The 15,903-nt window shown below is 37.5% G+C and overlaps 1 protein-coding gene across 10 annotated transcripts in view; it reads left to right on the top strand.

Annotated features, from left to right (window-relative positions):
* BTRC (beta-transducin repeat containing E3 ubiquitin protein ligase) overlaps positions 1–15,903 on the top strand; it is a 184,703-nt gene that overhangs the window by 157,396 nt on the left and 11,404 nt on the right. For all 10 annotated transcript variants that reach the window (XR_003433896.1, XM_027112353.1, XM_027112348.1 and 7 more), the window contains 8 exons: positions 2,071–2,257; positions 7,215–7,311; positions 7,965–8,102; positions 8,574–8,692; positions 10,514–10,763; positions 11,260–11,378; positions 12,583–12,693; positions 14,353–14,431. Coding sequence is in view for 9 of the 10 variants with exons in the window: in XM_027112353.1 (XP_026968154.1) it covers positions 2,071–2,257; positions 7,215–7,311; positions 7,965–8,102; positions 8,574–8,692; positions 10,514–10,763; positions 11,260–11,378; positions 12,583–12,693; positions 14,353–14,431 (1,100 nt within the window). In the remaining variant the exon portion in view is untranslated. The remainder of the gene's footprint in view (positions 1–2,070; positions 2,258–7,214; positions 7,312–7,964; positions 8,103–8,573; positions 8,693–10,513; positions 10,764–11,259; positions 11,379–12,582; positions 12,694–14,352; positions 14,432–15,903) is intronic.

Raw genomic sequence — 15,903 nt, forward strand, 5'->3', positions numbered from 1 at the left:
AAGGCTTCTAATACATATGCCAAACTATCCTCTAAGAAAAATATACCAACTTATACCTTCCCCCCAAACTGCATGTTACCACTCTGCTTAACCTTTGCCAATTATATCTTTTTAAAAATTTGTTTTTCCAAAATTGGAATTTAAATTGCCCTTTAAAATAAAAGAAATGCCTATTTATATCTTAGAAATAACCATTTTCAAGCTGAATTTGTTCCTATATCTTTTGTTAAGTAGAATAGATTTCTGCCCCTTCTTCACTCATTGGATTTTATTTTAGCCATAGGCAAACAGTTTTCTTTGTGCGAACAATCTATGTGTACCTCATTACTGTACTCTTCCCAATCACTGAGACATGTTACAATCTCAAGCATATACCACTAAGAATTGAACAGGAGATGATTAGACTTGTATATCCTTTGCCTAATAACAATCTCTGATGTATATCTGCTGACCACTTCATAAGACACTACATCATCAGTCTAATGCTTTATGGCCGCTTTAACTTATGAACCTACACCATCTGGCTACATTTAGTAAACCAGACTACTTCAAAAAATGCCTGTAATCCATTAATGTAATGGGTTTGTTTGGAGTGTTAGGTGAAATTACTTCCAAAGACTTATTATAGGGACATAGTGAAAGATCAGGAGCAATTTCATGCCAGCCATTAAAAACAGGAATGCATTTTGGGAACTTCTGATGGTGTAGAAAGTTTCAACATAAAGATGCAGAAATTGTGCCATTACTGTTTTTTGTATGATGAACTAATTATTATATCTTTAATTGGCTTATAGTCATGTTTCTTTAATAAGAATTAGGTGATGAATGCCTCCATCTGCTTGTGCTTAAATATGAACATGTGATGCCAGCCAAAGATCCATTTAATGCTTTCTTTTCCAAATCTGCTGAAAAATGTGACTGATATCCATACAATTTTTATAATTAAAATAACGTTTAAGCACATTTGGATTTTTGCTAATGGCATCCAAATGTGTCTTTGTATGATTCAGGGGAAAGACACAAAATGAAATGTGGTATTCTCTCTCCTGTTTGTTAAGTTTGTGCCTAAGGGAATCAGAGTATGAAGGAATCTTTCTGCACTATTTAAGTCTTTAGCAAACCTCTGATATGTAACCTGTAAAGAGAAATAACTTTGAATGTTTTTGTCTCACTTGTGAGTTAGAACAGCAGCCAAAAGTTAGTGCAGATATCCTATTTTACAGGATTTGTTCCTCTGAGGCCCCAGTACAGATTTGGGTAGTAGAGAATTGTAATTGAGAAGCCCACCCAGTTAACACAGTCCAAGATCTACTTCCACTGTTCTTCTCTGTATATCCTACAAAAATAGTCTCTGAAATTATAAGTTATCTATTGGTCTGGGATTTTTTTTTTCCTTTTTTGGCCAACTGTCATTTAGGCTTTATAGCAGCAACTGTTCTCGAATATATTTTTTAAACATCTAGAATTAAACTCGAACTTAAACATACCTCTCGGTCATTCCTCTTGGAATGTTTCTATATCAATCTGTATTTCCTTCTTCTCTCCTTTCTGCATGCCCAGAATTCTATAATCCAGAACATTCTGACTTAGTGCCTCTCCCCCAGTACATTTAAAGGATATTTCTTTTACTGAACAGCTTAGGAACTGCAGCAGTAATAGAAACAGAATGAGAAATGGACCTAATATAGAGAATTGGGGTGTGGGGGGTGTGAACCACAGAGTTTGAGATGCCATCCATAGAACATCCCCTAGTGCCGAAATCCATATAGATAGATGTGAATTGTTTCCTGGAATCCTTTTTATTTTTAATGTCTTGGGGGGTTTGCTGGTTGTTAGTTTTCACTTCCTTATCTAAAGGAAGATGGAAAATACTGTTCATTTCTGTAACCTTATAAAAATTATTGACACTCATTTTACCCCAGTCTGTTTGAAAAAGAAACTGGACCACACTAGGGACAGTAATGTGCCTTCATAGCAGAATAAATGCTGTTCTGATTTAAAGGACCTTTTGTAAAAAATCATTCACCACTATCTATGTTCTTTTTCTTTGCCTCCTCCCCCGACCGAAAGCTCGGGGTTTAGATCACATCGCTGAGAACATTCTGTCATACCTGGATGCCAAATCACTATGTGCTGCTGAACTTGTGTGCAAGGAATGGTACCGAGTGACATCTGATGGCATGTTATGGAAGAAGCTCATCGAGAGAATGGTCAGGACAGATTCTCTGTGGAGAGGCCTGGCAGAACGAAGAGGGTGGTGAGGCTTTTAACGTTCTTACTGTTACAGAGCTTCAGGACCTGGCCTTTCAGTCTCTGGAATACAGTATTATTGGGAGCCATGAGACCACTTATCTTTTGATACAGTGATTTTGCTGTTTTATAGCAAAAAATGTTAAATAGTTGTTCGTGTACTTGACAGTTTTTCTTCTGACCAGTCACTCATAAGTGACATAATGATGTGTTAATACTGCTTTGCAAAAAATCATAAAAAAACTGGCCAGCCATTCTATTTGAAGCGTTCTGTTCTCTGGGCAGAGATTGGTATCCTGAAAAAGGGCTGATGGGCAATTTATAAGGCAAGTAGATGGCTTTGAATCACACAGAAGCCATCAGATCTAGCTTTCCCCTAAAATAATCCAGAACAAATAATTATTTTCTTTTTCAGATTTCTTGCCTTCAGCCCTTGCCTGTGGTGTTTTATCACCTTTGTAATCAAAATTATTTTTATGCCCAACTAAAATAAGAACTCAAGCCATCAGAAAGAGGGAAGATTGGAATTTAGTATAAATCATTGTTTCTTTTTAAGACTCTTATATTTTCTCAAGATTTTACTGCTTAATCCTGAATCCCTTAAGGCATTATATAGTTAGCAGCCCAAGAGATAGTCACCAATTTTGTTGTTCTCTTAATGTAATGGTACCATTTCATTAGAACTTCTGGAAGATGTCTTCTATATATAATTTTCTCTCGGAGGATGTCTCTATAATGTCACTATAAGAAAGTTGGGTGTGAATATTTCATAAATAAAATAAAGGTGACATATTAAATGTTTTAGTTGGGAGATATGCACAAGCAGGCATATGTATGCTCAGTGATATCCTGAGCAATTAATTTTATGAATTGTTTATCGTGGATCATAAAGAGATACAGAACAGTTAAGAATGGAGGATCAGCTTTTCTTAGCAATTTTCATAAAAATATAGTCAGCTCCCTTACTTTTTTTGCATCTTTGAAATTCATTAAAGAATAATAAACATAATGACCTCTAAACATTATACCAAGTGCTTCAAGAGATTTCTGTCATTCTGGCTATTAGGAAGACTTTAAAATTTCTCCCAAATTCAATTAAATAAGGAAGCAAACGCCAGGCAGTTTGGGGCTATGTAAAAATTGCATAAGTGAAAGTTATTATTTCTCCTTCCCGAATATGTTTTCTTTATTCTCATTTATTTCACTATATAGAAAACTAGAAATCTTACCTTTCATAACTTATTTCATAATTTGGAAATAAACTCTTTATATTGTATAAAAAAAAGTATATAGTTGTATGGCATTCGAAGTCCATCATTTTGCTAAGCATGCCAGGATGAGCCTTAGAAATAGAGGAGACAGTTGCTTACATGGGAAAATTTTAGGGCAGCTAGGAATATTCCTCCACCCCTCAGGGGAAGAAAAAAAAAAATGAAAAAAAAACTCCCCTCCAAATAAGTCCTGACCTGAAATTTCAGTTGTAGAGACTTATTCCCATAGCTATAAAGGTTTTGTTCCCTGTTAAAATGTACTTTGTTCCCATTTGGACTGTAAATGACAATAAGCCTTTATCACACCTTGAGACTTTACAAAGTCTCTTTTTTTGAAGGCAGGGAGAACAAGAAGTAGATGGACAGGTCTTGACACATACATGTGAAAATGCCAAAGATAAATGTAGGCTCCACAGTTTTGTTTAGGGTTGGCACTAAAGATCTATTATGTTAGTTACACAGAAGAAAAAACCAAGTAAGATCATTGAACCAGACGGCTTTTTGGCCTTTTAAAAGGGTGTGTGAAGGTATAGCTGAGAAATAATTCAGGATTCAGCACCAATTATCACTTTTCCCTCTATCTCTTCAACCACAGAAACCCATTCCTGCTCTTTTGAGGATCCTTCAGAGTTCTGACTGTATTCCTTTGTCTTTGGCCATATTTATCAGCTTGATACAGACCCATGAAATTTCAAATATTTGTTCACCCCATGAAGATCGCCTCCAGTATCCCCTTCACATTCTGTGGCTGCTTATTTTTACATGTTGCCTTTCTTCCTGTGTTAGTTGTCCTTCCTCACTTAAAAAAAAAAATTAATCTATGATCACTTTTTCATTTTTTTCTTGCAGGTTGTCTTAACCAAGCCTCCTTTGTCAATAAAGTCTGTTATACTACCTTTCCCCAAATACTGTCTTTGAAAGTTTCTTCCATTTCTTCCAACCAAAAATAAATAAATACAGTTTTCTAAAAAAGCTTTGGGTTTAATTTCCACTCTACTGTTGTATTTTATATCTAGATGAATTTGACACTCTGCCCCTAGGACATGAACTCTTATTTTCTCTCTTGAATAATACTGAATATTCTCTCTGCTCAGTAATGGTAACTCTTAAAAGTATAATAAAAGACCACTTGGGAAAAGTCCATTTCCTTAATCAGCAGATCACATTTTATGATAACATTCTGAATTTAATATTTAGCATTTATCATGTCCTCACACTCTCAGAAGTACTAGGCATTTCAATAGAAGTGGTCCCTGTTGTCAAAGAGCTTCCATCATAAAAGGTTTTGACTTACAAAATAAATATAGACTGAGAAACCAGTTTTCAACACTTAGCCACCCTTTTTTGTAGCACCTTTGATTCAAAGAAACTCAAATACTTTAGCAAGGTGTGATAAATACAGTGGGGTAGAAAATGAGATCAGAGGTTTGTATGATTTCTTTTTCCTTATGGTATAGTTTCATTGCATATGAAGAAAATCCTGGGGTGCCTGTATACGATTGCCAGAGATTAAAAGGAGGACAGGAATCTCTGAGAAATGGTGGGCATTGAGAGACAATAAAGTAGTTAGGGCTTCCCTGGTGACACAGTGGTTAAGAATCCGCCTGCCAATGCAGGGGTCGTGGGTTCGAGCCCTGGTCCGGGAAGATCCCAATGCTGTGGAGCAGCTAAGCCTGCAAGCCACAACTACTGAGCCCACGTGCCACAACTACTGAAGCCTGCACGCCTAGAGCCTGTGCTCTGCAACTAGAGAAACCACCACAACGAGAAGCCCACACACTGCAACAAAGAGTTAGCCCCCACTTGCTGCAACTAGAGAAAGCTCACGCACAGCAGCGAAGACCCAATGCAGCCAAAAATAAATAAATAAGTAAAAATTTAAAAAACAAACCAAAAAACCCACCAGAGATATAAAGTAATTAAGAGTGTGGCCTCTGAAGTCAGACTTAGATTCAAATCCCAGGTCTCCTCACTAGCTGTGTGACCTTGGGCAAGTTGCTTAACCTCCCTGACATTTGATTTCTTCATCTGCCAAATGAATATAGTGATTCTTACCTCATTAAAGGATGTTGACGTTGAAACTATTAAATTGTAATTATTGACCAGATTTTTTTTTTTTTTTTTTGCTGAGCTGTGCAGCTTGCGTGATCTTAGTTCCCCCACTAGGGGTTGAACTCGGGCCCCCAGCAGTGGAAGTGCCGGGTCCTAACCACTGGACCGCCAGAGAAATTCCCTATTAACCAGATTAGGACCTCTTCATTCAAAATCTGTTTGCCTGCAATATGTTTATAGAATAATATTGTTCAGAGAAGTGTATCTTGAAGCCCAAATTATTTCATAATGTGTCTTGTTTGCCCTTTTCTTTATGTTGATATATCATGTTTTTTGTTCCTATTAGTCCCTTTAAAAAAAAAAAAACTATTGTTTTAGCTTCTCTGTTGCAGATTACCCTTTTTGTATCAACACAGAAGTCAGAGCCAGCTACCTTCCTGATAGGAAATTTTCTCAACTAATTTTCAAGGTGTATAATAGGAAGAGGGCAGGAGAGAAGTGCTCCTAGAGACACTGAACAATTAATTATTTTGTAATGGAGCTATAGAGGGAGGAGTGGATGACTGGCCCAGAGAAAACATGATTTCTCTGGTGCCAGGATTACACTCAGAGGCATTTCTGCCTATCTCCACTTTGCAAGGCACAGTGCCAATGAGAACAGCAATTAGTACACCCATAGTGGGGTTTACTAGCTTGCACACCGTGTTTGGTGGGTTCTTAACTTCAGGATGAGGAATTAAATTTTTTACCCAGCAGGAAGTGATTGCCATTTACTGATTTTTTTTTGTAGCAAAGATCTAGCTTGGGATATGAGTATTCCAGAGATGTTCTGTCATAAGGAAGGAGGTGCTAACAAATGTTGCTCACTGGAATCAAGGAGAGGCAATAAAATCCATGTATGTATGTACATAGCCAGGAACACACCTGTGAAAGTCAATTTTGTGCCTTAGACTGGACAGCACAGTGCTCTTAGGCATTTCTTTTTTTTAATCTGCTTTCATAATTGCTGCTGGACACTCCTGTGGTCCCTTTGTTTTCTGTCGAAATTGCTCCTTTTAAAGCATAGCTACACTGATCACCAGCAGCCTGGGTGCCTGAGCCGCCAACACACCTTACCCCATATAACTGGAGACTAGAAAAAGTAATCTCGGTGACAGAGCCATTCCTGCTGCCCACAATGCTAGGCTCCACTGACACTGGCACAGCTTTACTCAGTGGAAAAAGTCTTTGGGGCATGTGCCTAGTTCAAAGGTGGTAGTTATTATCACAAACAAAATTTTCAAAACGTAAGGCCAATGAATCTGTCTGTACAGTGGTCTGATTGTCAGTAGATGAATTCTGAATGTGTGCATTCCATTTGTCTATTGACATAATATTCCTGAAGGCCTGACACTCTGATGTTCTATACTAGAAATCATCATGTTTTACCCAAAAGCAAATCAATGTTGGCAGAGTTCCTTTGAGCCCAGAAAGTTCCTCCTTGACATGGACTCTTGAAATTGAGCTTAACTTCACACCTCTCCAGGCTAGTTATGGAGATTATATGGAATGGTAACTGTGAAAACACTTTGAAGAAATAGGAAGTTCCTTGTAAATGTATAATATTATGATTTTTATTGGGAAATATTTGTTGTTTTTTAGGGGACAGTATTTATTCAAAAACAAACCTCCTGATGGGAATGCTCCTCCCAACTCTTTTTATAGAGCACTTTATCCTAAAATCATACAAGATATTGAGGTAAGAATCTATGTATATTTGGGTATTTGCCAAATACTAGAGAATCATCAACATTCTTCAGTAACAGCATTGCTACAGCAAACCCATTAGGGTTTATTGTGTGGGTTAAAAATCAATTTCTTTACAAGTGAGTAGGATAGGTAAAATATAGTAAATTCCCAGGCAAAAAAACTTTTAAGCTTTTAAAAACTGTTTACTGATAGATAAATAGATGAGAGAATACGATAACAGCAGTGAAACTGCTAAAGTTGCACTTATAAGCCATTATTCAAATATCTTCTGAATTGAGCCTCTGTGGAAGTTCACTGGTAGAAATGGCCACCACAAATGAAAGATGAGCACTGAGTAGGTAACCTCATGTGGTTCATAGCTTGCCCTCTGTTGGTGAACAGTCTCTTCTTTCTAGCAGGTTTATTATTTAGTTCAACGAGTTATATACAGGAGAGTTCTAGAAAATAAATCTTTAATTACTTTGCACATGGAAAAATGTTTTACAGAGTTAAATAGTGGCTTTTTAAAAAAAATGCCTTAAGTTTTATATATCCAGTAGAGTAAAGCATTGAGCATTTGTCATTGGTTACCATGAAAGTCAGATAAGAGCTTAGTTCTAGTCCTCTCCTAATTATTGCTTCTTTACCATTCCTTCTTCTCAGACAATAGAATCTAATTGGAGATGTGGAAGACATAGCTTACAGAGAATCCACTGCCGAAGTGAAACAAGCAAAGGAGTTTATTGTTTACAGTATGACGATCAGAAGATAGTAAGCGGCCTTCGAGATAACACAATCAAGGTGAGGTCTCTTCAGTTATGGGAAGGTAGCAGAAGGGGTGAGGACGACCACAGTATAAAGCAATCAAGCATAAACTCTAAGCAGTATTTCCAGAAAGTAAGAGTTTTAGATTGTTTCCAGTCCAAAAGCCAAAATTTCCTTAAAGGAAAAATGCCTGCTTCCCTCCAGAAATGCATGCAAGTGGATAGGGCTAGGGTTAAATTCTCTTCTTGAAGTGCACTGAATGGGCTATTACTCTTTTGGCCTTCACATAATTATAGGCTACCGCTGTTCCTTAATGAAAAGGATAAAGTCTGCATTAGTACTGAAGCCACATATATATAGGTGCTTAGCTATACGTATAGGAAAGAATGCATTCCACACTACTCCGGGCTTTGATTCTTTTGGGGAATCAAACACATAATAGAGCCAGCAAGTCTCTGCAGCACCCCATTATCATAATGATCAAAAGGATCTTGTTTGCCATCCTAGATCTGGGATAAAAGCACATTGGAATGCAAGCGAATTCTCACAGGCCACACAGGTTCTGTCCTGTGTCTCCAGTATGACGAGAGGGTGATCATAACTGGATCATCGGATTCCACAGTCAGGTAGAAAATTTCAAATGATCTTTTGAACTCTGAAATATCAGATTCACTCTGTTCTGTCTTAGATAGTAATTTTGTATGTATTTGCATGAACACAGTTAAGAAACTTCATAACCAAAAAAGAATAAACCACCAGCTCTCCCCATCATTGTGTCAGTCTAAAACTAGAAAACTTGATTTAGGAATGGTTACGGTAAGTTTACATTTTTGTACATTTAAGAAACTACAGGGACTTCCCTTGTGGTGCAGTGGTTAAGACTTTGTTTGCAGTGCCAATCCAGGCGGCCTTGGTTCTATCCCTGGTCAGGGAACTAGATCCCACGTGCCGCAACTAAGACCAGGCACAGCCTAAATAAATATTTAAAAATAAAAAAAAATTTTAATTACAAAAAAAAAGAAACTACATATTCTATTTTGATTTGGGGGAATCATCTATTACAGAAACTTGGTATACCTTGCATTTCTTACAAAAGCCACCTCATGGGGGAATGACATGAATGGAATGAAGCCTTCCTTTCAAGTGGTTATAACTGTAGTACAGGCATGCGTATCTCCTTTAAAATGTGTACAGGTGAGCAAAGCTCTCTCTTTGTCAACCCCTCCCCTGCTGTCCCTGCAGTTTTTAATTGCAAGCTTCACTCAGGGAGGGACCTTCAATTTCCAGAGGCATTAGTGATTTGATGACACAGCCATTATGCTGCTGGAGTCCACTGTAGCTTGAGTTCTGGGTACTAGCAGCACTACTAGAAACCTCTGTTAGGAATTTTGCCTTGAGCTAAAGGATTTAGCAAACATAATGCATCAAAAGTAACTTTAAAAAAATAGGGAAAAAAGCAGTTAACTGCATTGTTAGATTCTCTGAAGCTAAATGTTTACCATTCCAAGTTATCCTCTGTGAATAGAAAAGGCCATTCCTGTTTCTTGTCTTTTGACTTAAAGGCACAGCAAATTCTGTTCTTAGAGTTATCAACATTTAACATTTATTGGTGCTTGTGGAGTGCCTCAAGGAAGCTGAAAGATTGTAAAGGCTAACATCATTTATAGGACAAGGGAAAAAATGATTTTCTAAAAGAGGGTTAAACTGAAAAAAGAAATAAAATGTGTTGTAAAAAACAAAGTAAATATACAAAAATAGAGTGATCAAAGTAAAATATACCTTCACAAAAAATTCTCAAGCTATCCAAGGGTCACACACTCTGCTGTGAAGCCCATATTGATATTGGGATGGCTGTTCTTGATCTCTACACTCATTTAAAGCACAGAAATGGGGCCTTACATTTAGAGTCTAGATAATTTTAGGCCTTGATCTATGTGGTGAAAAGGTCCAGCATCATCAAACTCAAATCCATAGTACTAAGTCAGTCTGTTAGGGAAGCTTCTTGGCCTATGTCAGTCTAGGACCTGAGGGCTGTCTGTGGGACCACCAGTGCTGTAGTTATTATTAATCAGATTCCCAGTTTAAAATGTAACAGATTGAATGTTAGAAGGTATATGATAATCTTGAAGTCTGTGGCCAATTCTCTGGTGATGGTCGCTGCAACCTCATTCCAGCCCCCTGAAACTAGCCCAGATTTCACATTGACAGCATCCCATCCCCTTCCTCTTCCTTCTCTCCCAGTCCAGCCCTCTGTCTACCACTTCCCCATGATCCATCAGTACACTTTAACTCAGCTCAACTTCAGAGCTGCAGAAGGAAAGTAGGGTGTAACACTAACTATGAGAATAGGGTGGGAAGGGTGGGGAGTGAGGTGGTCCAATACTTGTAATAGATTGTAGCATGAGCTCCTCCTCAATCTCGGATAACCTTAATGTTGTTTGTTCCAGGGTGTGGGATGTAAATACAGGTGAAATGCTAAACACATTGATTCACCATTGTGAAGCAGTTCTGCACTTGCGTTTCAATAATGGCATGATGGTGACCTGTTCCAAAGACCGTTCCATTGCGGTGTGGGATATGGCCTCCCCAACTGACATCACCCTCAGGAGGGTGCTTGTTGGACACCGAGCTGCAGTCAATGTCGTGGACTTTGATGACAAGTACATCGTTTCTGCATCTGGGGATAGGACTATAAAGGTAAAAAGGCATTTTTCAGTAAGTTCCCAAGTTAGAAAAGGGAAGTTCATGTGGAAATCTGCTCAAGGGCAGTTTCATACTTAACCCTCACTGTAGAATACTTAATATTTAAATCAACTACTAGTTTATGCGTAAAAAGGTAATGAGTGAGATAGGTTGTGTGACAATTTGAATTAGGTTTTTATTCCTATAAATAATGGTTAGTATGAAAAGGGCAGGGGTAAATTTAGGTTCAAGAAAATTTGTCTGCAAGACCAGACTAACCCCATAAGAGTACATCAGTTTGAGGATTCTCATGTGATAGCAGCCAGCTACAAATTAGCCGTATATTACTATGAATTAAACTTGTCATTTTTTGGTTTGATTTGGATTGGTTTGAAAAGTTGAATTCCCCCTATTAGTTCAGTCCTATTTTCTGCTTCCCAAAAACTCCAGTTGCCATAGATTTTACTAGTAAAAGCACCAGATCAACTGCCAAATGCTATTTTTATTTCAGGTATGGAACACAAGTACTTGTGAATTTGTAAGGACCTTAAATGGACACAAACGCGGAATTGCCTGTTTGCAGTACAGAGACAGGCTGGTCGTGAGTGGCTCATCTGACAACACTATCAGGTGAGCAGCAGGTGCCCTTGCCCAGAAGGGATCACTGTTATCCTGCCATTCATTGTTTGTGCACAGGTCAAACAGATTTTCAACTGTGTTAAGTTTATAATAAAACATTTTTCAGTTTCTGTAGCTTCTTACAGATCAAAAGTTTGCCCCAAGCAGAGAGGCAGCATAGCAAAGCCTTTTGTTGATGTGTTTCCTTCCTGTAATAGTTTTATCACCATATAGACCTATTTAAAAAGAACTGCTTGAAAGAGGAAGTGAGCAAGAGAGATAAAAATGGAGGCTGAAGGCCCTTCTCTTTAAATTTCTCCTGTCTGCAGTTGAAAAGTGCTAATAAATAGCTAAAGGCCTTTTCTCTTTGCCACTGTTCTAAAAAAAGAAAAGAGATTTGTTTCCCTGCTAGAAATTGTGCATTTTGTTTTCTTAGCATTACATAATTAGCCAGGGAGTTACCAGTCTTTGAAATTATGAAAAAATTATGAAGAATCCACAAATTGAAGTACTTTTTGGTATTTATCCTTCATGAAGATGAATGACACTCATATGAATAGAATTTGGAAGATTTATCAACCCTCTCCCCCTCCTTCAAAGAAGTACTAAGGAATGAAAAGGCTATTGAAAAAACAGATAGATATTGTTATATCTAAGGAAATTATCATTCCTAGAAATCCTTTGGATTGGTCAGAAAGCATACATAATTTAAATTAGTATATAAAAGTTTTTGAGAACTTACTTTGCATTTCCATTATATGAGAAAAACTGTCCTGGACAGTGGGGTGACAGCAAAGAGTGTCCTCAGTGACAAAGGTGGACATACTTTGTGAGGGCAGGATGTCACTGATACTGCGTCTCATTCTTAGTAATTGTGATTTTAGGAAACATTATTTTTCTTGGCTTGGTCATTTCCTTCATAGGCAACTGTGTACATTGAATTCATCTTTTATATTCCTTGGTGACCCTGATTACAGAATTATATGAAGGTTGGTGCTTTGAAAATATATACTGCATATTTGAACTTAAATCGTACATTTTTCTGCTTATACGGCAGAAAAGAAATAAATTACACTGAAAGTAATACATTTGTGTATGAGTGTTGATTGATTTTATTTTTTGGATATTTTAAAAGACGTATGAAGTATGTTATTATAACATTCCAAGCTTAGAAAAGAATACCTGAAAATTCACTTGACTCAATTTTCTCTTTTAGATTATGGGACATAGAATGTGGTGCATGCTTACGAGTGTTAGAAGGCCATGAGGAATTGGTGCGCTGTATTCGATTCGATAACAAGAGGATAGTCAGTGGAGCCTATGATGGGTGAGTTTGCTAACAGCGTTTTTTAAAAATCTACCTGTTAATCCCTCCTGCCTTAGAATGTTAAATATAACCTTTCCTTGTCTCTAAAAGATTATAGATATCACAGAAAAAATCTGATACAATATTTCTTGTGTCTAATCCATATATTCACCTCTCCTTTGTTTACTCTTTTCTAAAATATGCTTCCCAATCATTTAATTGTACTTGTTTGCTCATGAATTTCATTAATATTTTGGCTTTTTGGTTATATATTTATCCATTTTGCCGTATAAAGCAAAGAACTGGGTAAACCCACTATATCAGGATATGAATATAAAATAGTAACTTATTAATAAAGCTGAAACGTTGGAGGGCAATATCTTGAAGGTGGGGTGGCGCTTAGTATGGTACAGTCTTGAATTTTTATCCCTCTTAGTGATTCCTAAAAGTACAGCCCTCTTGTCCTCACTTCTAGCATTTCAGTCACAATGAGTTAAGTAATCTTTACTTTCCTTTAGTCTGATTTTGAATGGTCATAGAGTCCATTCATGTTGTGGATAGATCCCATGTCCAGCAATGCTAATAAGCACATAGTAAATTTTTACAAAAGTGTATTCACTTATGAAGTGCTCTCTATCATTTCTCCTCATCAAGGTGCCTGATTTGGGGAAGTAGAAGGTCACAGTTCAAATATTGGCAGCTTTTTATTTTATTTTATTTTATTTTATTTTTATATTTATTTATTTAGCTCCGCCGGGTCTTAGTTGCAGCACGTGGGATCTTTTTAGTTGTGGCATGTGGGATCTAGTTCCCTAACCAGGGATCGAACCCAGGCCCCCTGCCTTGGGAGTACAGAGTCTTATTCACTGGACCACCAAGGAGGTCCCTGGCAGCTTTTGTAAATATCAGAAACTAACTTACAACATTATCTTAGTTTATGAGCTGGCTATACTGATATATTAAGACAACTCAAGCAGCAGCAGTAAGTGTTAAGAGACCCACTTCCTCTGCTTTGAGTCAGCCATCACTGTTCTACCCTTGGGAAATTGTTCAGGGTATGATGACATGTTCCAGATAAGTCCAAGGTTGTATTTTCTCATTGCCCTGGTTTTGATCTATACCCACTTTTCTTGGGTTTTTTCTGTTGTTAATACTTACCTTGAGGAGACATGACCTATACTTGATTTATAGAAGAGCTATACTTTTCTTATTTAAATCAAAATATGAGGATTTGCTTATATCAACTCCAGAGCTCTTAAATGGACCCCAGTCCTCTGATATGTGTGACGTGAGCCATTCTTAGAATTGACCAGAAAGAAGATGCCTCAGAGTTATAGGTTTCTAGGTCTAAGTGATCTCTTCTATCATTAAGAGTTCTAATGTATCGATATAAGAACTCCTTTTGGCCCAAAGTATGGTGTAACTTTACCATTCACTCTCTTCAGTTTGGTTAAAGCTAACCTGTTTCTCGTTTTTAGGTTAATCACGTACATTTTCCACTTTTAAGAATGAATGCAAGGACTGAGTCTCCAAAACAAAAAAGTTTTTGTATATTTCTGTGAGCTGCACTTATAAACTATCTTTGCCGTACATATTTATTGCCGTGACTTTTTACTGTTCTTCCTGTGTTCCCTTAATTTTGCTTTTAACTAAGATTTTTGTCCCCTTTTTGATCTTTAGAAAAATTAAGGTGTGGGATCTTGTAGCTGCTTTGGACCCCCGTGCTCCTGCAGGAACTCTCTGTCTACGGACCCTTGTGGTAAGAGCCTTATTGTTTAGAGGGGTTTGGGGAGCAGGAAGGGAAAGAAATTAACATTGATGTGCTGTGGAATACAGAGCTGGATTTGATAGTTGGAACTTCACAAAGCCTACTACTAAGTGGAAAGGCAACCAATACATGACAATAAAATATGTTTATATAGCTGCCTTTCATCCAAAAGTGCTTTAGAGACTGTATATGGAGAAGAATGTGGCAGCTGTTCAACAGCTGCACGGCAGCTCTACACACAGTTTAGTACAGGAAGTGAATAAGAATTCTCTATCCACCAGAAACAGTAGGGGGTACTTAGGGAGAGAGAACATAATTACTCAATTGGAACCTGTCCAGAATCTGAGGACCTGCACACCTGTGCCTGCAAAAAGTGCCAGGGGAGTCTGTGTGAACCCCCTGGTCAGCCCCTGAGTTACGCTTCCTGTTTAAGGCATGCCGCCTGCAGCAATTTAAATCTCGTCTCTTTTATACTAATATACCCCCTTGCCCAAACATCTTGATATTTGGGCAAAGAAGTGACATAGAAGGAAGAATGTCACCTCAAAAGCACCAAGTTCTTTATCGTGGTGTTAGCCAAAGGCCCAGATCAGAAAATGGCTTAAGGTTTGAAAGCTGCTTCCACTAGAAAAAGATTAGGTGGGGCACCAGGGAGGACAAATCTTTTGCACAATTCAGGGAAAAGATGAGAGCAAGCATTTGAAGCCCAGTGTTCTGAATCCTGACTCTCAACATTTAGGCAGCCTCTGCTTTGGAGAAGAGGGAGATGCATTTCTTTGTCTCCCTTGTTGGATTTAAAGCTCATTCTTATAGCACCAGACCTGCTTTACCTGCATGTTTCACACATGGTTTTTTAAAGTGTGTACTTTAATTCATTTGATTTTTGAAGTATAATTTACATACAGCAAAATTTGTCCCTTTTTTAGTGTACTTCTATGAATTTCGCAATTGTGTAAACACCACAGTCAAGATATAGAACATTTCCATCACCCCAAAAATGATACCCCTTCATATTAATCCCCTCTCCTCAACCCCTAGCAACTGTCCCTATAGTTTTGCTATGAGTGTCATATAAATTAAATCATATTTATGTAGCTTTTTGCACTTGGCTTTTTTCACTTCTTTTGAGATTCATCCACATTGTTGCATGTGTTAATACTTTGTTCCTTTTTATTGCTGAGTGGTATTCCATTGTATGGATGAACTAATTTCTTTATTCATTCACCAGTTTAAGGACATGTGGAATGTTTTCAGTCTTTGGTGATACTGAAAACATTCCCATACAGGCTTTTGTATATACATTTTTTTCTTTCATTTCTCTTGGGTAAATACCTAGGAGTATGATTTCTGAATATATATTTAAATTTAAAAGAAACTACCAACCTGTTTCCCAAAGTAGCATTTTGGGAGTTTGCGAATGCAAACCATTTTACATTTCCACTAAACAATGTGTGAATGTCCAA

This window comes from Aethalodelphis obliquidens, unplaced genomic scaffold (assembly GCF_003676395.1).
Source record: "Aethalodelphis obliquidens isolate GAN/ISIS:26980383/991018 unplaced genomic scaffold, ASM367639v1 scaffold11, whole genome shotgun sequence".
In the NCBI taxonomy this organism is placed as follows: domain Eukaryota; kingdom Metazoa; phylum Chordata; class Mammalia; order Artiodactyla; family Delphinidae; genus Aethalodelphis; species Aethalodelphis obliquidens.